Raw genomic sequence first — 22,779 nt, forward strand, 5'->3', positions numbered from 1 at the left:
CTTTGAAAAAAAAACCAAACCCAGTGCCATCGCGTCAATTCCAACTCATAGTGACCCTATAGGACAGAGTAGAACTGCCCCATAGATAGAGTTTCCAAGGAGCGCCTGGCTGATTCAAACTGCCAACCCTTTGGTTAGCAGCTGTAGCACTTAACCACTATGCCACCAGGATTTCCTTTGACACATGACTTCATTTCAGAAATTTGCTTCTGGATAAAAAAAAAAAAAAAACACCGTTTCTTAGGAAATCAGTGTATGTGATTTTGTCACAACTGGTAATCCTTACCTACAATGTTATTTTTACCTATACTTTTTTTTTATTGTAAAAACATTGCAAGTGTATTTTTAAAGACACTTTAATTCCTGCTAAAAGACCTATAGAATCATCATTAGAATGTAAAAGTTCTTTTTTCCATGTGTCTTAATAACCTGCATCACATTCTTTATCATAGGGAAATAAGGTTATTTGAGATCTTATCAGTATTGATACTAAGTTAACATCTTTTATGTTTGCTCTGATCCTCTCAGTATTTGATTCAAAATCATTTGAGTGCCTCCTTTTATAAGAAGCATTTTGTTTAGGTAGAATCTTGAAGGAGATGTTCTAAGAGGCTGTGTTTTTTATTCTTAGGAAATGGACGAGGAGGGGAATCTATTTATGGAGGATTTTTTGAAGGTAAAAATATGTGCTTTTAGATTATGTTTTTAATATTTTCTGTTTTATTCGTTTGATTATTCTCTATTCAGTTAATAGGATTATTCATTAATTGGTATACTAACATTCAACCACCTTAAACTAATCTGGAGATTTTCTTGTGAAAATTTTATGCTATAGGCCTTTTATAGATGTGGGGTTATTTTTAGGAATTAGTACATGATATTAGTTGGATTTCAGTGGTCTATACTAAACTCTTAAAATTATAGTGCTAGAATAGGAACTTCTATAGCTTGATCTTAAAATAACCTTTATTAAAGGAGATTCAGCAGTAGTTCCTAGTAAAAAATATCCAGCAGTTTTTTTAGAACATTTTTTTTCTTTGAACCCCCCCGCTTTTTTTTTTTTATCTCTGATATTCTAAAACTTGGCTGTAGTATTTTCCCAAATTTTAGTTTTTTCTCTGGAATTTATTTATTGACGTGAAGGAGCATTTGCACAGAAGTCTGTGAACTGGAAGTGGTTCGATATTTTTCCATTATTCATTTTAGGGATTCTGTGAAATTTAGTATCCTTATATAAAATATTTTTAGTATTTTATATTATAAAATATAATGTAAAACAATCCTATCTGAAAATTTTTTCTTGCTTTTTAGGAGAGTTTCATTTTTTTGGGTATGCTGATAAGCAAAGAAACTCATTTTTAGAAACCATGAAGGACAAGTAGAAATGGAAAGGGAGTTGATGTGGTACTTAGGTTTTATGTATTGCAAGGGATAGAAAATTAGAAATATTTTATCTAAAAAAGGTGAAGGAAAAAGAATTACTATTTGGCTCTTTCTTCTTTTGTAGCCTAACTTTATTATCTAAATTTTGTTTGGCTCTAAAGAACACATAAAATATGAAGAGGAATGAAAATGATTTTTTTTGGAGGTTATGCCTATAATGTAACTGAAAACTTTGCTTCTCTGTAGATGAGAGTTTTGCTGTTAAACACAACAAAGAGTTCCTCTTGTCAATGGCCAATAGAGGGAAGGATACAAATGGTTCACAGTTCTTCATGTAAGTATTAGTTGTTTGGTGGTTTAAAATAGCCCTTTTTTTGGCTCTATCATTTCTCTGTATGTCTGCCATTAATCACTAATCTATAAGGCAGAGATTAGTAAATAGGTAAAGAATTATTGGGGAAGGGGAGAAGATTGTTAAAAAGGGGAAAATACTTGAAATGGGGAGTTGAACTGTACTGCTGAAAGTTTTCCTATTCTGATTACAGAAAAATTGTGACCAAGGTTCCTACCACCCATGCATATTTTTTATTGTATCCTGTGGGGTACAGGTTTGCTCTTCTCTTCAAAAGCCTTGAACTCTCCTGATCTCAGAGGAACTTAACCTGTTGGAGTCTAGTCTGGAGAGGTCCTGACTTGTGTGGTGGGGGTAGGAGACTGCGAGACAGGAAAGGAAATCAAGATGTTACAACTTAAGAACCACGGACTCCTCTACTTTGAGGCCAAAAGGACTAGATGGTACCCAGCTACCACTACCAAGTGTTCTGAGCAGGGTCACAATAGATGGATCCTGATAAAAAGGGAGAAAAATGTGGAACAGAACTTAAAATTCTCAAAGAATCCAGACTTACTGGGCCCATTGAGACTGGAGAAATCCCCGAGACTATTGCCCCAAGATATTCGTTAAACCTTGAACCGAAATTATCCCCTGAAATCACCTTTTAACTAAGTAGCAGTATAGCTCAGAAAGTAGACAGTGTCACACTTGAGTACTGTGCTCTTTTAAAAAATTATCTCTGTGAGACCAAATGTAGAACAGTTACAGTTGGGGGCAGTGAGACTAAGTTAACAGGAATGGAACAATTAGAACAGAATAATGAGAATGTTGATACAATGTGAAGAATGTAACCAGTGTCACTGAATATTATGTAGAACTTGTTCAAATTTTCCCACTCACAGTATGAATGAAAATCTCTTTTGGTGTGTATACTTTTACCAAAAATACAATAAAATACTTTATATATATATATTATACTTGATACTGGCAAAATCAAGAATATTTAACTGTGGTGCCTGCCTTTTTCATCTTTTAGCTGATAGTTTATCCTGTAGCATTACATCGTGAAAGTCAGAATTAGTTTTGTAGTTTGCTGTTTATTGTGACTAGATTACAAGCAATGCAACCCTTGATTGTCCAGAGAGTAACAAATAGTCACCCTATGAAGAATAGTATCCACTAATGAAATACTGGTTACTTGTATTAGTACTTTTTTGTGTACTTCTTCTGGTTCATTTGAAATTTGTTAAATTTATTTGTTCTGATTATATTTCATTTTGTCCCCTCCCATCTGGGTTTGTTGTTTGTTTTTAAGTTATAAACATTAATATGGTTCTAAAAGTCAAAACAAAAAGGATACAAAAAAACTTTGAAGTGTCACTCCCATTCTCCCACTTTTTTCACCCCATTCCTAGCTATCCATGTTTATAAGCAACATCACTGGTGTCTATTCTATCCTTCTCTATTTTATTTTGAAGACATAAGCAGATGCTTACATCCTATTTCTCCTTCTTATGCAATGGATAGCATACTCTGTACGCTTTTTTGTTGTTACTCTTTTCACTTGATAATATATCATGGAACTTACTCCGCATCGGTTCATATAGGTCTTTCTCATTCTTTTTTTACAGCCGCATAGTACAGTGCATTGTTGTGTGTGTATGCTGTAGTTTATTCAGCCAGTTGCCCATGTAAGGGTTTTCCTATTTTTTCAGCTAAGAACAATTCACATTATTACGTGTTTGTTGGAGAAAAATTAGAAAACACAGATAAGCAAAAAGAAGAAAAACAGCCCCATCCCCAGAGCATCTGTCTCCTACCAATACCTTAGTACCTAACCTTCCAAAATTCTTTCTGTGCAGTAAAAAATGTAGGTAGGCTGCTGCATATGCTGTGTAATCAACTTGGTGTAAATCTCCTTGCACATCACTAAATACTAATTAGCATTTTTAATGGCTGTATGTTATTCCATTGTTTGAATCTACTGTGCTTTGTTTAACTAATTCTGGTGTGGACGTTTCGTTTGCCTCCCATTTTTTTACTATTTTTTTTAAGTGCTGTGACAAACAGTGTTGTGCCTATTTGATGGATTTTTAATTGTTTCTATACTATAAAGTTCCATTACTTAGTAAAATGTTATACACATTTTTAAGCCTGTTGATATATGCTGCTACATTAATTTCCAAAAGGAAGTATAGTTTACCATCAGCAGCATGTGACCTCCCAATTTCAGCTTGTCCTTAACAAAACTGGTAGATTCGAATTGCCAGCGTTTTGGTTAGCAGACATAGCTCTTAACCACTATGCCACCAGGGTTTCTAGGTACTAAGAAAGCAATATAATTACACCATTTTCTTCACTATATGCAAGTACCACTTTTTGGAATCCCTGTTGTAAAGACGGGGAAGAAGCTTATCACATCATTGAATCTATTTTTTTTCAAAGCCACAGAAATTGGGTTATTTTACTGGTAAGATTATTTTGTACCAAACACATTTAGAAATTTAATTTCTGTCTTGTGTATGGTTAAGAGTTCGGCTGCTAACCAAAAGGTCGGCAATTCAAATCCACCAGCCATTCCTTGGAAACCCTATGGGGCAGTTCTCCTGTGTCCTAAAGGGTCACTGTGAGTCAGATTTGACTCGAAAGCAACAGATCTTATACTTCGTGAACAGAACAATGAAACCACCTTAGCAACGAGGGGGAAAGGGGATAAGGAGTAATCAGGCATTTCTGAATAAAGTGTAAAGTTTCTTGGAAACTGTTTAACATTTAAAAAAATAACATTAGTATGCTGATGACAGTGAGCCCTTCTAAGCAATAAAGAACTAAAGTAGTGGAGATTTACTACACAGGATCACATAATCTTCCAGAGAAAATAATAAGTTTTTAAATGAACAGACACGAGGTTCTTTGATTAATGATTATTAATTAAAGCTATATGGCAAAGAGATAATTGTGATTTTACTTCCTAGCAGTGTTGTCCTACTATATTGTCATATAAAAAAAATAGACCCACAGACTATCAAACATTGTGAAAAAGTGTATTAGGGCAAGGGAACAGAAAAATTTATATGACTCCTACAGATATCCACTAGTGAAATGCTAATTTTCATGCTGAGTCTTAAAGAAGATAATATTGGACTTGGAGAAGGTCCAGAGAAGGATGATGGAAAATGATTGACTCTATTTAGAATAGGGAAACCACCAAAGAAAAATATTTTAAAGTTTTTTCTTTTTTTTACTTTTAAAAAGGAAATATCGAAAGAATATGATCAAGTACTACAAAATCAATGACAGCTTGGATGAGAAAGCTGATTTAAAGTCAGCAAAGCTAGTTCAGAATAAATAGGAATTATAGTGTTAATTTAATCCTCAGAGCAACCTCAGAGGTGGGAATTATCCAGATTTTACAGATAAGGAAACTGGGGCTCCGAGATGTTCAGTTACTTAAAATTGGTCATGTAGTTAGTGAATGATAAAACAGGAAACAGCTTGGCTGGAAGTGGGGGCACTATTAGGGAACAAAAGAGCTTTTTGCCGATTTATAAACAACTGAGCCATACAGTAGAGTCATAGTATACAGAAGTTTAACTTACGGAAATTCAACTGTGTGCTAAAAGACAAGAAAAATAAATGTGATGTACTCATGTGCTCCGTGTGCTTCGGGCAGTGAACATGTGCCATGGAATTATGTATAAAATGAAAAATATGAATAAGCTTCTTTCTCTCTGTTGGTCTCAATCCCTTGTGCCTCTCATAGTGATGAGCATATCGCCACAGGGAATGTGATTCCTGTATGTGTGTGATAAAATATAAAATGTGCCATTTTAACCATTTTTACATGTACAATTCAGTGGCATTAATTACTTCACAATGTTTTGTAACCATCACCACCATCTATTTCCAAAACTTTTCATCACCCCAGACAGAAACTCTGTATGCATTAAGCAATAACTCCCTCTTCTCCTCTCTTCTCAGGCCATGGTAAACACTAATCTCTATGCATTTATCTATTCTAGATATTTCATGTAAATGGGATTATATAGCATTTGTCCATTTGTGTCTGAGTTATTTCCCTTAGCATAATGTTTCCAAGGTTCATGCATATATTGGAACATTGTTTCTCTTTATAGCTGAATAATAATAATAATCCATTGTATGAATATACCATATTTAGTTTATCTATCCGTTGATGGACACTTGGAGTGTTTCTACTTTGCTGTTGTGAATAATGCTGCCGTGAACATTGGTGTGCAAGAATCTGTTTCAGTCCCTGCTTTCAGTTTTTTTGGTTATATATCTAGAAGTGGGTATGAAGAGGTATCTCATTGTGTTATCTGTATTTCCCTACTGACTAATGATGTTGAGCATTTTTTTCATGTATTTCTTGGCCATTTGTATATCTTCTTTGGAGAAATGTCTACTCTAGTCCTTTGTGCATTTTTAAATTGGGTTGTTTGTCTTTTTGTTGTTTTAAGAGTTTTTTAAAATATGCTGAATCTTAAACATTATATATGATTTCTAAATATGTTCACCCATTCTGTAGGTTGTCTTTTCAATTTTTTTGTCAAGTCCTTGATGCACAAAAGTTTTTAATTTTGATGATGTCCCGTTCATCTATGTTCATACTTGTGCTTTGGAATGGTACCTAAGAATCTATTGCCAAATAAAAAGTTCTGGAGATTTACCCTGCCCTCTTTCTTTTCTGTTGAGAATTTTATAGTTATAGCAATTATGTTTAGGTTATTGATGCATTTTTATTTAATTTTCATAATATAGTGTGAAGTAGGAGTTGTTTCATTCTTCTTTGTGGAATCCAGTTGTCCCAGCATCATTTGTTTAAAAAAAAACTATTCTTTCCCCATTGAAATGAATTAGCACCCTTGTCAAAAAATCAGTTGACCATAGATGTATGGGTTTATTTCTGGACTTTTCTCAGTTTTGTCCTGTTGGTCTGTATGTCTGTCTTTATGCTAATATAACACTGTTTGGATTACTGTAGCTTTGTAGTGCATTTTGAAATCAGGAAGTGTGAGTCCCCTTTCTTTGAGCCTGTATTTTAATATAGTTTTGGCTATTCAAGGCCACTTGCAATTTTGTGTGATTTAAGGATTAGCTCTCCATTTCTGCAGAAAAGGCTGTTGAGGTTTTGATAGGAATTGCCTCGAATCTATAGATGCCATTGGGTAGTATTGACATCTTAACAATATTAAGCCTTCCAGTTCACGAACAGGGGGCATCTTTCCATGTACTTAAACACCTCTAATTTTTTTTTTTAATAATGTTTTATTGTTTTCAGTGTACAAGTCTTTTATCTCCTTGGTTAAATTTACTCCTGCATATTTTATTCCTTTAAATGATGTTGTAAATGGAATTGATTTATCACTTTCCTTTTCAGATTGTTTATTGCTGGTTTATAGAAATAGAACTGATTTTTGTGTGTTGACTTTGTGTCCTACAAGTTTGCTGAATTCATTTTATTAGTTCCAGTAGCTTTCTTGTAAGAAGCCATGGTGGTACAGTGAGTGGTTAAGCACTTGGCTGCTAACCGGAAGGTCAGTGGTTCAAACCTACCAGCCGCCCCGTGGGAGAAAGATGTGGCAGTCTGCTTCTATAAAGATTTACAGTCTTGGAAAACGTACGAGGCAGTTCTACTCTGTCCTATAGGGTTTCTCCTTCCGCTTCTATATTTTGGAAGAGTTTGAGAAGAATTGATGTTGATTTTTATTTAAATGTTAGAATTCACCAGCAAAACCATCAGATCCTGGGCTTTTCTTTGTTGGGGGTTTTTGATAAGTAATTCGATCCTTGCACTTGGCATAGATCTGTGGAGATTTTCTATTTTAAGTAGTTTGTGTTTCTAGGAATTTGTCCGTTTCATCTGAGATATGGCATACATTGTTCGTAGTATTCTCTTATAATCCTTTTTATTTCTGTAGGGTTGGTATGAATGTCCTCACTTTCATTTCTGATTTTAGTTATGTGTCTTCTCTTTTTTTCCCTTGTCCGTCTAGCTAAAGCTTTGCTAATTTTATTGATTTTTTTCAAAGAACCAACATTTGTATTTGTTTTCATTATTTCATTTATCTCTGCTCTACTATTTTTTATTACTATGGTAAAAAATAAATATAGCATAAAATTTGCCATTTTGACCATTTTTAAGTGTACAGTTCTGTGATATTCATTACATTCATAGTGTGCAGCCATCACCACTAAGTTCTTCTGAAACATTTCTATTTTTTATTATTTTTTTCCTTTTACTAGCTTTAAGTTTAGTTTGGTGGCCTTTTTTCTAGAGCAAAAAAATGCTATAAAGTTAGGTTTTCGCTTTGAAGTTTTTTTTCTTTTTTAAGTATTTACAACTATGAGTTTTGCTCTCAGCACTGCTTTCAGTGGATCCCATAAGTTTTAGTATGTTGTGCTTTCATTTTTAGTCATCTCTAATTATTTTCTAATTTCTCTATTGACCCATTGGCTATTTAATAGTATGTTGTTTAATTTCTACATATTTGTGAATTTTCCAGTTTCCTTCTGTTACTGACTTCTGGTATCATCCCATTGTTATCAGAGAAAACATTCTATATGATTTCAGTCTTTTTAAATTTGTTGTGACCTAACGTGTTCTTTCCTAAAGGATGATGTATATATGCACTGCAGAATGGTGTGTGTTATATTCTTGAGTGACGTGTTCTATATATGTCTGTAAGTCTAGTTGGTTTATAGTTTTCTATAGTTTCTATAGTTTTCTGTTTCCTTGCTGATCTTCAGTCTGTGTTCCATCCACTATTAAAAGTGCTCATTGAAGTCTCCAACTGTTATTTTAGAACTGTTTCTTCCTTAAATTCTGTCAATGTTTGCATCATGTATTTTGGACTTCTCTTGTTAGGTGCGTATACACACGTATAACGATTGTCTTCTAGATGAATTGACTCTTTTATCATTATATAATATCTTTGTCTCTCTTTTTTTTTTTTTTTTGTCTCTTTTAACAGCGTTTGACTTAAAGTATACTGTATCTGGTTAATATAGCCATCCCAGCTCTCTCGGGGTTACTGTTGCCATGTCTTGGGCCATTATTTCTTCAAATACTCTTCATGCCTCTTTCTCTCTTCTTCTGGGACGTCCATAATGCATACTTTGGTCCACTTGATGGCATCCCACAAGTTCCTTAGGCTCTTTTCAGTTTTTTTTTTAGTTGTTGTTGTTCCTCAGACTTAAAAATTTCAATTGTCCCATCTTTGAGTTTGTTTTGGTTTTTTCGAATTTGCTAATTTCTCAGCCTAATCAAATTTACCCCTCCAGTGAATTTTTCATTTCAGTTATTATATTTTCAGCTTCAGGTTTTCCTTTTGGCTACCTTTTAAAATTTCTGTCTCTTTATTGATATTCTCATTTCGTTCGTGCATCGTTTTTCTTACTTGCGTTTACTTAAATTGTCCATGTTTTCCTTTAGCTCTTTGAGCATATTGAATACAGTTGTTTTAAAGTCTTTGTCTAATAAGTCCATTGTCTGGTCTTACTGTTTCTTTGTAATGTCTTGTTTTTTTTTTTTTTTTGCTGAAAACTGGACATTTGAATATTATAATGTGGCAACTCTGGAAATCAAATTCCTCCTCTCTCCTTCCCTAGGGTTTGCTGTTTCTTTGATCTTTGAAGGTATTTGTTTAGTGACTTCCCCTAACTAATTTTGCAAAGACTGCCCTTCTAATCCTTTGTTGTCCCTGAAGTATCTCTTTCTTAGCTTGTACTCACCAAGTATTTTGATAGAGATTTCCTTGAACATTGGAGACAAAAGGAAAAAAGAAAAGAAAACCACCTTTCCCACCCTTTGCACGTTGGTTCCGTGCCTAGGCACTCCTTCGCTAATTAGCCAGGCTTGCACTGGGTATAGAAATCAGGATGAGATAAAAGTACAGGGTCTTCTAAAGTATTTTTTGAGTTTGTATTTTGCCCTGGGCTCGCACATGGCTTTCTAAATTCCCCTGTATATGCAGGTGCTTTTGAATGCCTTAACTTCTCAAAGAACTCTCCCTGGTTTTTCCTCCCAGTCCTTAGATGTTTATTGTATGCTTTAGTCACACTCTCTATCCCTAGGCAGCTATCGATAGATACAGTGTTCAGGCATTGTCTGCCACTTTTCTGCCTTGCATGACTCCTGAGTTAGACCAAATAAGAGACAAGCTTCTGTGGCAGCCTTTCAGATAGCTCTCAGACAGGTTAGAACACATATGGTATAATTTTTGAATAAGATTCTGCTGCCTCCAGAACCAGGGATCAGGGTTTCTCTTTAAAGACGCTGCTCTTTAAGACTGCTGTTGAGCCAGACCATGGGGCACAGACTGGTAGGAAAACCAAAGCTTTCCTACTGTTTTGAAGTTGCTTTTCCCTTGAGTCATTGTGCACTTAGTTGCTGTCAACCTTGGACTGATTTTTGGCCTTTTTTTTTTTTTGGTGCATCTGTGGGGGACAGGAGCACAAACTACTTACACTACCATCTTGCTGACATCAGTGATTATGATTTTAATGCTTAAAGATAAGTATTTTTTTTTAGATAACATTCCATAAATGTAAGGCAACTGACTGCTTCATCTGGTGGTGTTCAGTTAAACAGCATTTGATTACTGTGCTGAAGGAGAGATTGATTATGTTGGACTAATTGAAAGATGATTTAATTTGTGTCAGAGTAGAGCTGTGCTCCATGGGGTTTTCATTGACTGTGATCTTTTGGAAGCAGATCACCAGGCCTTTCTTCCGAGGTGCCTATGGGTGGGTTTGAACCACTAACCTTTCATTTAGTAGTTGAGTGCTTAACCATTTGTTTCATCCGGTAACTCCCACACTCCTTTCTGAGAGATAGAAAAGTAATATTGATTATCACAATTTTTTCCTTAATGCAGCAACTTTAGAATCGTAACTCCTAAGTAAGACACTTGTACTGTACAGGTAGTCTCATACTTTAGACGGGGTTCTGTTCTGACGACTCCATAAGTCGGTTCTGACGTAAGTCAAATAAATACCCTTTTTTTTTTTCCATTATTAGTGCCTTTTTTTTTTTTTATCAGTATCTTTATAAATCTGATCTTTGGGGGTTGGAAGTATTACATATAAAGTGACAGATATGTTTTAATAAATACATACATTTAAAAAAACGTAAAAATGTACTCTGACGAAGAATTGGATGTGTTCACATTCTGTCAGTTGCAGTAATAACTCCACTTGTGGAAGGTTCTGAACCATTTGGATTATCTCTGGGAATGGGGATGGCATTTCTAGTCAGAAAATTAGTGACAGTTGCCTATGTGGTCCTTTTCTTTTTTTCTTCATATATTTTGTGGTAACATCTCACTGCTTCCTGAATCTACCTGTTGACTTTAGTAAAGTGATCAGTGTTCGAGACCATGTTTTCAAGCAATGGAAGCCCCTTATTTGGTTTAGAAAACTGAATCTGTACAGCAGTGTTTTGCACAGTAAATCATAAAATTGAACATATGAGAATGATATCGTCAGCAAATTATGTGCTGCAACACTGTATGTAGTAAATATTACTAACAATAAGATGTACAAAATGTTAAAAAAGTACGATTTTAAGTGCAGTTCCTCATAACTCAAATACGTCGTAAGTCGGGGACTACCTGTATATGGCGCCAAGAATATTTTTAAAGTTGGCATCAGGTTACCAACCTGTTTTGAAACCACTGTAGGGAACAATTCTACAAGGACTCTGAGTTTCATTTATTCATTGACTATTTTACAACATTTTTTGTATTTTGTATGTACTGTGCTCTTAGCGGAGTTGCTTTTGTTCAAGGAGCCATGGCACAGCTCACTTTATGGTAAATTCCATATAAGTTTTACAAATTTTATTTCGTTTAAGTTCAGAGTAGGCAGTAATCACTTCTAACTAGGGTATTAAAAAGAGGTTTTCTCATCTGTAAGATGAAAAAATTGGATTGTGTTTCTAAAGTTCCTCCCTACTTTAACATTGTTTACAGTAGAGAATAATACTTGAGTGGACCTTTAAGAATGTGTAGGTACAAATATAGACAGGCTTAAAAAAGTTTTTATTTTAATACTGCTTGCATCAATGTATCTAGATGCAAATTATATATGTGCAATATAAATGTATTATATATATATACACATACACGTAGTGTACACCTAGGTTTTTACATTTCTAGGTGATTTTAATAAGTACAAGTAATCATAGCTGCTACAGTGAGGAAACGTTATAGGTTATTTTAAAGTTAGGTGAACTTAAAAATACAGGTGTTAGGTTTTGTTGATCGGTTGGTTAGTTGTTTTTTTATGTGTGTGCTGTTATTATGTGTGCTTTAACCAGAGGTTAGCTTAAATGTGCCCTTTCTTCCAAATTTCTAATGGATTTTTTATGTTTTTTTTTTAAATCTTAAACAATACTTATCTTCAACCTGTTGTACCAACTTGTCTTTGTGGCTACTCAGATAGCAGCCTTTTTAACTACATAGCTTTAAGGTTGATGTGGAAAATAAGGAAGAAAAGGACTTTTAAAAATTACTTCACTTTGCAAAAACAGGGTTTTTTGCTTGTTTTAGATAGTTTTAAATCCAGATATCCTTCTTCAACATGAAATTTGCTTTATGTCAAGGGTAACAAACTCAGAGGCCTACAGGCCCAGGTATGTAGCATAAACAAGTAAAGCTTTTGGGACAAGAAACTAAGCTGTTAATCCCTCTAGTAAAGAAGACAGACATACTGTTACTCAGCTCTGATCAGTTATTGCCAGTTGCCACATCTTCTTAGTTGTGGCCACATCTTCCAGGTTTTCCCAAGTGGTCTGAAATCTGAATTTTTTTTATGTAAAAATATTCCCCATTTTAACAGTTAGCAACTGATTAAAAATTTGTAAACACTATGTGCACTAATTTTGTTCAGATCCAGTGGAACATGTCTTAGGGCCATCAGAATATGGCCAGTGTTTTAACTGTCTGAAATGTTAAGATTAAAAAATACTTAATGGTTTAATAACTCATGATGTGTCTCTATAGTAGACTCTTATACAGCCATTGAATATTCAATAAAATCCCAGTCATATATATGTGAGAAGCACAAACAGATAGAAATAACACCAAGTTGTCAACCTTAATTATATCCAAGTTTTCAACAGTGAGTAGATATTACTTTTGTAATCAGAAGAAGTTTTAAAAAATATGTTATATTGAAAACGTTTTGCATCCTATTTTACTTGCAGTTAGTATAATATGATTCTTTTAGCTTAAGATAGCATATTATTTCTTTGTTTGCATCTATGTTTCCAATGCAGTTATTTTCTTTTTCTTTTTAGAGATGCTAACTTTGTTTTTCTCTGACTTTGTTTTTATTCTTCTATCTGATGACTTCCAAAAGAACAACTAAACCAACTCCTCATTTAGATGGGTAAATATTATTTTATTTATTTTAGAACCCACTTCAAATTTGTATTAAAATGGAAAACCTTATTTAATTATTTTTACTTGATTCTGTTAGGCATCATGTTGTTTTTGGGCAAGTGATCTCTGGTCAAGAAGTTGTAAGAGAGATAGAAAACCAGAAAACAGATGCAGCTAGCAAACCATTTGCTGAGGTACGAATACTCAGTTGTGGAGAACTAATTCCCAAGGCTAAAGGTAAGAAAGAACACAATACATATTTCTGAGAATTTTTATGCGTACAAACAGAGCACCTTAAATAGTTGGCGTGAAATTCACACTAACAGTAATGTAAATATGAGGTTTATGTGTGTTTAAACATAGTTTTGTGTTTTTAAATGCTTTACCCTACTTGTTACTTTGCTTATTTACCATGGAACTGCTTGATTTTTCCTTGTTATTAACTTGGAGTAATTTGCCCTCTACTTCCACTTTGTTTTTAAATATAATTGTCTGAATAGCATGGCAAATATTCTACTAGGGAAAGGCAGTGGATGGAGGATGTAAATTGAAGAGAGAAAAATAGACTAAGAAACTTCGAGGGAATAAATTATTTCCCCCTTCATATACAGCTTAGATTCAGGAGCATCTGGCAAGTTTAAGAAACTTTTTTTACTTAGACCGGAAGCTAACATGACTAAATAGTTTAATATGATATTAGTTGAAATGGTAAGAATTTTGCCTCAAGTAAATATTTTAAGTCTTTATATTACCTATACTTCTATATAAAAATAGGTAACTGCTATCATTCATTGCAGATAATGGGTCTAACACTTCAAAAATAATGGGTTTGAGATTACTTTCAAATCTAAACAGAAAGCAATAACATATATTAAACTGATTCTTACTCTTTTAGTTCCTATTAGTCCAGGGAATAATAACGTTGATATTCAGCTTGTTGTGGCTAACAAATATGAGAGTTATCTATAATCTTTTATATGCCCACAATAACCCTGTAATATTATTTCCCCATTTTATAGATGAAGGTAGTAAAAGAGATTATTTACCACATCAGGGAGCTAGGCCTCATCTGCTGGCTCCAAATCTAGAGCTTTTTTCATTATATGGCACTGACTCATTAAATTTTAAATATCTTCAGCATTACTTTCAGAATTGCACCAAGTAAAACATTCTGTTCTTACCTTTTAGGTAAACTTGATTTGCTCGGTACCATTTAGAAATATGCACATTTGTTTTGTTTTAATTTAACAAGAAATAAGAGGGCATAGAGAAGGCAAAATGCTTATTTTTAGTTTTCTGTCTCTGTATTCCACTTTAATCTGATTACTTCATTTTTTCCGTGTCATATCAGATAAATACCTTGTAAACTGTCTGCAGGTTTATACTACAGCTCATAATTGGAATGTTTGTATAACTTCTTGTCGTTCATGAGTCTATCTATCCTTATTTACAAATAAGAGGTATAATATGTGCCTTTTATTCTTGAAGATTCAGTGAAGAAAGAAGCATTGTCGAGTATCTTTGAGTGATGCTCTATAAATACAATCATTTGTATTTTTTATAAAAAATTAAATACTAAAAAGCAATGTATATTAATGTTTGTAAATTTTAGAACTGGGACCTACTCATGATTAATTCTTCAGAGGGTTATTAGTACAACTGGAATGTTTTGGTTTAAGACATCATTTCTCTCACATCTTTTAGGAAATCTTCATTTATACTCTACTTGGCAACTTTTTCTCCCCCTTTTGTTTTGTAGTCTTTTGGAGTCTCTTGTGTTAGGATCTGTTCTCTACTTAAAAAGTTAAGGATACTGTATTGTTTATATATTCAGAAGAGGTTGAGGAAATAAAAAAGCTTAAATTTTAAACTATAAACAGTTACCATAGATGCTCTATTGTAAAGATTCTTCAGTACTAAAAAGGTAGTGTTTGAATATTTGCCTAAAGGATGAGGATGTGAAGGAATTTAGCTCTTTATATATATTATTACCTACATTTTTATTGTTAGTTGGCACCTGAAGAGATACATGCTAATATCGCTCGTGCCATTGTGGCCAGGAGGTTGTGCTAAAAGTTGTGCTGAAGGGTGATGTAGTATCCTAATATATGTTACTTAAACTTGTGCTAAGTTAATATACCTTACCCTTATCAGTTTCAACAAGTTGGGGGAAAATTTAACCCTTTGTTAGCATCTGCCCAGGAGTCCCTTAAAAGATCAGATTTGTTTTGAGCCAGACCACCCGTGCCTGTTCGGTTCTGGATCATACTGTGGAATGAGGATCTTTGTATTTGAGGTTGCACAGTTTGGCACTTGTTACCCTATAGTCCTTCAGTTACCACTCAGAATGTTAGTTAGAATGGATTTTGTCGTGCATTTATGTCATCTTGTTTTAGGCAGAGCTGTGTCTTACATCCGCTTTTATAAGTTTGATGGCCTCTTACAAGAATTTTAAGTTGGGAACAGTCAAAAAAACTTCATGCAACGCTGTGGTGTTCATCATCATTATATTTTAAAACCTTACTTGAGAGTTTTACACCCCAGTTTAAGAAGAAATAAATACAGAATCTTTTTTTTTCTTTTTTTAACTTCCTGAAAGAAAACAAAAAGACTTCTGAAGAAATCTGACTGTCTGGGCCCACCTGTATATGGTCTTGGTGAGTCTGGGCAATCTTCTTGGGCCTTTCTCCTTTTGCTGTTGTGAGAGTGGAGATTCTGCTATTTGTAGCTATTTTAGCGTGTCAGAGAAGGTTCAGGGTCAAGGAGAAGACGCTTCCAACAGATGTAGAAGTGAAACACTGGAAGCTAATTAAAAACTGGATACCCTGTAGATGCTCAACAGCGGCCTGTTTAGGGCAGAGTAGAGGATAGAATACAGACCACCAGAAAATGAAACCAATGCCTTGATTATGGTACTTACAGTTTTTCAGGAGGTTGACATGACCTTAGGTCATTCCAGTTGTTAAAGAGGGGTCTGTCTATATTGGCCATACAACAAGATTGGGCCACGGCTATTATAGAATACACAGGAACACAAGTACTGAGTTGTGATAACATGACAGACAGTTAAATGAGAAGAAATTTTGCCTGTCTGTGGTAGGAAACAAATTGCCCCGTAGAGAAAGCAGCTGGTGCATTTTATGCTCAAGAGACAAATGAAGAGGAACGCCAGACACTCCTTTCTGTGGTGATGGGCCATTTCAGTGTCCTTGTTCTGAAAGTAAGAGTGTCTGTACTGATGGCACTTTTACTGAAAAGCAGTGGATGTTAAACTTAGAAATTGTTTAGAAGAGGGAGACCAGTGATAGGAAATGAAATTGCCTACAAGAGACCCATTTCAGAATAGTGCTATTATTTCAGACCTTATTTTGATTGGATCTAGAAATTTTCTTCAGTTATCAAGGTTTCAAGTGAGATTCATTGCTATAAAGTTTATAGATCTCAAATAAAAATCAAGTAAGGCAACATTTTCTTACCTTAGGTTTTTTCAAGTAAAATGTTATAGAGTTTTTTGTTTTCAACCTTAACATCTACTAGTAAATTCAATACTTCATTGGCAGGACACCCCTCCACCCCTTTAAAAAAAAAGATCAGTGCACAGGTTTGGGAAATTATTTTATGTGATGGTAAGCAAATTACATAATCTAAAATAAACTAATCAGAAATGGCTCAAGAAGAGAAAGTGCTTCTCTTTGCAATTCCTTTTCATCTGTTATGAGTCTTAACTTGCATTATGATTTTTGCTTTTTAGTACTGTTCCATCTTACCTTAAGGGTACTTACATGCTTGTAAAAGATACTTTAAAATGGATTTTGTATAAATGGTTAGGCAAGAAGTAGGTTTTTTAAAATTTCTTTAATTTTTAATTTAATACATTCATTTGGTTCAAAATTTAGGAAACATAAAAAGGATCCAAACCTGTTGCTGTCAAGTCGATTCTGACTCATAGCAACTTAATAGGACAGAGTAGAATTGCCCCATAGCATTTCCAAGGAGTGGCTAGTGGATTCTAACTACCAGCCTTTTGGTTAGCAGCTGAGCTCTTAACCACTGCACCATCAGGGCTCCATAAAAAGAATAGTCAGTCTCCTTTCCATTTCTGTTTCTCAGTTCGCGTCAACACAGACGACCACTACTGTTGGTATCTTGTGTATCATTGTTTTATATGACTAGAAACCATTTCATTTATGTATATGTACCAATATTTGTATAACTGGTAGTCTGTTGGTGGACATTATGTTGCTTTCAATATTTTATTACAAACAGTGAAGTGAATGATTTTGTAGATCATTCCATATGTTTGTGAGTGTTTATCACGTAGGATAAAATTCCTGGAAATGAAATTACTAGATTACAGGAGTCATGCATTTGTTCCACAGGTCTCTGAAGCTCTGCTCATTTTTTTGTTCAGTGTATTTTCTCTTTGATACTCAGATCGGATAATTTCTATTGACCTGTCTTCAAGTTCACCAGTTCTTTCCTCTGTCATCACCATTGTGTTGTTGAATACATCCAGTGAGTTTTTATTCAGTTATTATATTTTTCAGTTCTAAATTTCCATTTGGTTCTTCTTTATATCTTCTATTTTTGTGCCGAGATTTCACTTTTTTCATTTGTTTCAAGAGTGTTCATAACTGCTTATTGAAATATGTTTATGGTGGTTTCTTTAAATTTTTTGTCAGTTAATTTCCAATGTCTGAGTCCTCTTGGTGTTGGCATCTTTTGGTTGTCTTTTCTCATGTAAGTTGTGATTTTCCTGGTTCTTGGTATGATGAGTGTGTTTTTTTTTTTAATTGTACCCTGGATATTTTGGGTTTTATGAGACTCTGGATTCTATTTAAATTTCTATTTTAGCAGGCAGTCACTCTGTTTAGGTTTAGCGTGCATGTCCTGGCCTACTTTTGTGGGCTGTGCTTCCAATGATAATTTAGTTTTCAAAGCCCTTGCTATGCTATTCTGGTTTGCTTTGTTTGTGTGCTACCCAGAGACCAATCTGAAAACCTGGGTGCTATTCCATACTATAGTTTAGTTCTCAAACCTTTTGCCATGTTAATTCTGACCAGTTTCATTTGGAGGCCACTTGGAGGTCTGCCTAGTACTTGATACATCAGCTTAAAGAATGTGTTTCTCCAGCTCCCACCACTCTGAAATCTGCGACTAGAGTCTAGACTCCCCACTTGGTCTCAGTTGGCATCAGTGTGACAAGGGAAGGGGAGCTCTGGTTCCTGTCAGCAGAGAGGGGAATTGGAAGTCCAAGTTCCCCACCTGCTCTCTGCTGACACCACCAGATTGGAGGGGAAATATGTGGTTTTTTCCTATGTTGTTTGGTTGGGATAGGCCAGATATTGGTAGAAAGGTTTCTGTCCTGCTAGACCATTCTTTTCCTGGTCCTTTGAAGAGACAGGGCTTTTCTTGGGACTGTTGTCTGGACCCATTGGCACTTCTGAGTTGCAGACTTCTCCAGCATACAGTCTGGGTTATATGGAGGCAAAAAGAAAACTCTTGAGAACTCAGCCACTATGTTGCCCTCGAGTCCAGAGGTCCTTGGATAGTTTGCTACCTTCTTTTTTCGTTTTAGAGTCTCCTTATGTTTGTTTTTTGTATAATGTGTAAGATTTCTAGTTGTACTTAGCAGGAGGAATGGGGAGAAATGAGTCTCCATCTTATCCAAACTGCTTCATGCCTTTTTTCAAATTTTTCACCTTGTCTAAAAATCTTCCCTTTTTTATCCAGAATCTACTCATCCTTAAATGAGATTATACCTGTAAAGAACTTCGTACAATGCTAGCTGTTTGCAAATACTCTAAACAGATGTTAATCCTTGCTACTTTCTCCTACCCTCTCTTCAAATTATCATACACTTCAGGCTGCTATACTGCTTGTTTTGGAAACTTGCATTTATTCCAATGAGACTGATACATAAGAAGACAAGTTGGGTATAATGCTAATTTCATATCTGCCTGTGGGTGATCTTGTATCCAACACTAGATGAATGCAGAAGACCATACCCAGCTGAAATGAGCTGCATAGGAATACACAAAACACACATCCACACAAACCTCAAACATCTGCTAGCTACCCCAGTTTATTACATGTATTATGAGCCAAATATGAGTCTAACCAGTTTTAAAATTTTCATCCAGTTTCAGATAATCCTTTTTCCACTACTTTACAATAATTTAAAAGCTGCAGTCCTTCCAATACTCACTTCCATAAGTGAACCCCCGTCTTTTTCAGAGTAACCCGTTGCCATCAGTTCAATTCCAACTCAGCAGCCCTATAGTACAGAGTAGAACTGCCCCATAGGGCTTCCAAGGAGTGCCTGGTGGATGCGAACTGCTCGACTTTTATGATTAACAGCCATAGCTCTTAACCACTATGCCACCAGGGTTTCAAAGTGAAGTGCCATATTTATTGTAGTATTTATGTGTCTTTTTTTTTTTTTAACGTGTTTATTAACCATTTAGTATGTGTAAAACTATGCTGCCTTTTTTTATTAGTTTCTCCTTTTTTTTGAAGTGTCACTGACAAGGCTTTTGAGTATTGTCCACTAACCCTATTTTCCCCATAGGCCTTTTTTATTGCAGAACCTTTCAGAGCACAATGATTTTTAAGAACACATATGTTGTGTCATAGTAGAACTGACTATACTTCTCTAAAGCCTTTCTACTTTACTCTTGCCCTCACTGACCATATTTAACTTCAAAATTCACATAGAATTTATAGTCAGTATTTATACAAGAAAAAAATTTTATTTATACAAGAGTCATCACTTAGGTCTGTGTTCTCTAGTGCTGTTTGCTATTAAATTTACACTTTTTGGCCTTATTTTCCCAAATAGATTGTAAGCTCTCTGAGAGCAGGGACCTTGTCTTATAAAGTTTTCTATGGAACTTCCCCACGTATTCTACAATTCTTTATCTCCATGTCCTAGCATCATGTTGAGTATGTATCTGTTACTATTTGGTTATACATACATATTGTCTTTGAGTAGGATAAAATTTTACTTAGACTCACAATGTACCTAGATCATGTTTTTAAATGTAGGTTAATACAGCTTTTGAAACTCAGGCTGCATTCTACTAGAGCTACGTAATATTGGTACGGTCAGGTCTCCATTTTTTTGCTTTCTTACCTTCTGTTCTTTAACTGCCATTTCTTTCTTAATCATTTTCTCTCTCATTTTATTCTGAGCAGATTCATACTAAAGGGCATGTAAGTTAAATTTCGCTCATAAAATAATATTGACAAACATCAAGAAGGCACCTTTCTAACTTCTATTTCCATGCACATTTCCTAGAACACAATTTGTTGTTTTTATAGTTAATGTCATTTGATAGTCTGGCAGCTTATGAAAAAAAAAAAGCCAGTGCCGCCGAGTCGATTCCAACTCATAGCGACCCTATAGGACAGAGTAGAACTGCCCCATAGAGTTTCCAGGGAGCGCCTGGAGGATTCAAACTGCCTACCCTTTGGTTAGCAGTTTTAGCACTTAAGCACTACGCCACCAGGGTTTTCCTGGCAGCTTATATTACCACATAAATAGTTACCTCTTTCTGGCCTTCCATATTGTCATGATATCTTGCTTCACTCAAATGTTCTTGTGAAAAATGATACATAAATAATGGTCATTTGAAATGTATATGTAATATACTTGGTGGGAGGAGGCTTTTTAAAGCAAGTCAACTGTAATTTATTTGTCATAGGAAAGAATCCCAATGCAAAATAAATATAAGTTGGAGTTGGTGAATAAAACTTTGTTAATCATAGGGAAAAAATATTACGGTGTTTAGTGAAATAAAATCTAACTGCTGTATTTTGTGTTTATGTGGGATATTTTTATTTTGCTCACATTGTATGTGGTCTCATATGGTCACATTTATTATGAATTAATTTTTTTCCTTAGGTATTTTTAAAAGTTTGATTTTTTCCCCCTGCACGTTCCTCAGGTTTTAGCTTAGTAGATATAAGTAGGTTGTTCAGTTTATACATGTTTACAACACCTACTCTGCCTCACCAGCAACAATTGTCTTAGAATCAGATTTATAATCAAACTCATGAGACAAAATAGGCCTTCGCCCAGCACTAAGTTTACATGCTTTCAAGAAAGAATAAAGGACAGGCAACAACCAGTTTGTACAGCGCAGCATGGGGAGATCTCATGATTTCCAGGTACAGCTTGCATATATCCTGAGTATCTCACACTTGGTATATACATGGTCCTTAGGAACACAACTGGGTGAGGTAGGACTATCTCAGTTTAGGGACGCCATTACTTCTGGGGGCCTGTGAGCTTCTCTACCTTGTCGCCATTCACTAATGCAGCAGCATGTCATCAGTACTGGGTAAACAGTCTTGACAGTGAGCCACAGGTCCTTGTTGAGTACATGGTAAATTTTGAGTTATAAGTTTCAGGGAAAATTTGGCCAAGAGTCAAATCCTCAGATGTAACTAAGGGCACAAACCAGCTGTTAACCCTTTCAAGAAAGGTCCTGTAACCAGACACCCAACAGTCCAAAGATACGTTTTCTTTGGCTGCCTTGATTTTTTTCTTTTAATTATAGAAAATAGTATGATGACCACCCATGTTCGTTACCCACCTTCAACAGTTAACTCATGACCAAATTCATTTTACCTAACATTCCCCAACCACTTTACTTTTTTTTTTGAAGCAAATCCCAGGTGTAACATCTTATCCATAAATATTTCATTATTTATTTCTTAAAGATGATAATTGTTAAAAACAACCAATACCATGATCATATATATGCACGCACACAGACATATATTCCTAAATATGAAAAATTGTGCCAGTGTTCAAATAAGGTTTATACATTGAGGATTGGTCTTTTGTTTTTTCTTTTTTGTTTTTTTATGAATCCCCTCATCATCTCCTTTTTTATTTCTTTGAGATTTGTTTGTTGAAGAAGCTAGGTCGTTTGTCCTGTAGTGTTTCTCATAATTGCACAGACTTGGTTTTACTGATTTCATCCTTGTGTTACATACAATTGTCCCTCTGTGTCTGCAGAAGATTGGTTCCAGGACCGCCCACAGATACCAAAATATCCGGGTGCTCATGTCCCTTATATAAAATGGGGTAGTATTTGCATATAACCTACCCATATCCTAATACTATGTAAATGATAGTTGTTAACACTTAATGCTTTCTCAGTCTTTGCAAGCACTGTATCGGAACCTGAGTGACTCCCGCTAATCCACCTCCCCCACCAAATATTTTCAATCCACAGTAGGTTGAATCCACACATACAGAGGGCTGACCATAATGTGTTCCCTCTGTGCTTCCATTTCTTAAATATTGGTAATTAGATCTAGAAAATTGATCCAGTTTAGTTTTGATTTTCTTGGTTTTTTCATTTCTTTTGATGGAAGCAGGAGTCACAAGGTACAGGTTGTTTCTGTGCTCTGTGGCAGTCATTGGGGGTCAGTGCCTCATTAGGAGTTGTAAAATGATGCTATTCTAACTATAATCCCTTGTTCATTTATTCCTAGAATATTCCTTTATAAAGAGCAGTTTTCCTTCATCAACTAAATTTGGTTAGCTAGTGGTACAGATTATATAGGAATCGGCAAGATATTTACCAGTCTCATTACAAACTAATTAATATATTTAATATGTTTCAGTTCATTGTATTT

The 22,779-nt window shown here is 34.9% G+C and overlaps 1 protein-coding gene across 4 annotated transcripts in view; it reads left to right on the plus strand.

Annotated features, from left to right (window-relative positions):
- Window positions 1-22,779, plus strand: part of PPIG (peptidylprolyl isomerase G) — a 63,735-nt gene that overhangs the window by 29,642 nt on the left and 11,314 nt on the right. For all 4 annotated transcript variants that reach the window (XM_049887383.1, XM_049887384.1, XM_049887386.1 and 1 more), the window contains 4 exons: window positions 632-676; window positions 1,630-1,717; window positions 13,103-13,132; window positions 13,223-13,362. In XM_049887383.1, the coding sequence (XP_049743340.1) occupies window positions 632-676; window positions 1,630-1,717; window positions 13,103-13,132; window positions 13,223-13,362 (303 nt within the window). The remainder of the gene's footprint in view (window positions 1-631; window positions 677-1,629; window positions 1,718-13,102; window positions 13,133-13,222; window positions 13,363-22,779) is intronic.

This window comes from Elephas maximus, chromosome 6 (genome assembly GCF_024166365.1).
Source record: "Elephas maximus indicus isolate mEleMax1 chromosome 6, mEleMax1 primary haplotype, whole genome shotgun sequence".
NCBI lineage: Eukaryota > Metazoa > Chordata > Mammalia > Proboscidea > Elephantidae > Elephas > Elephas maximus.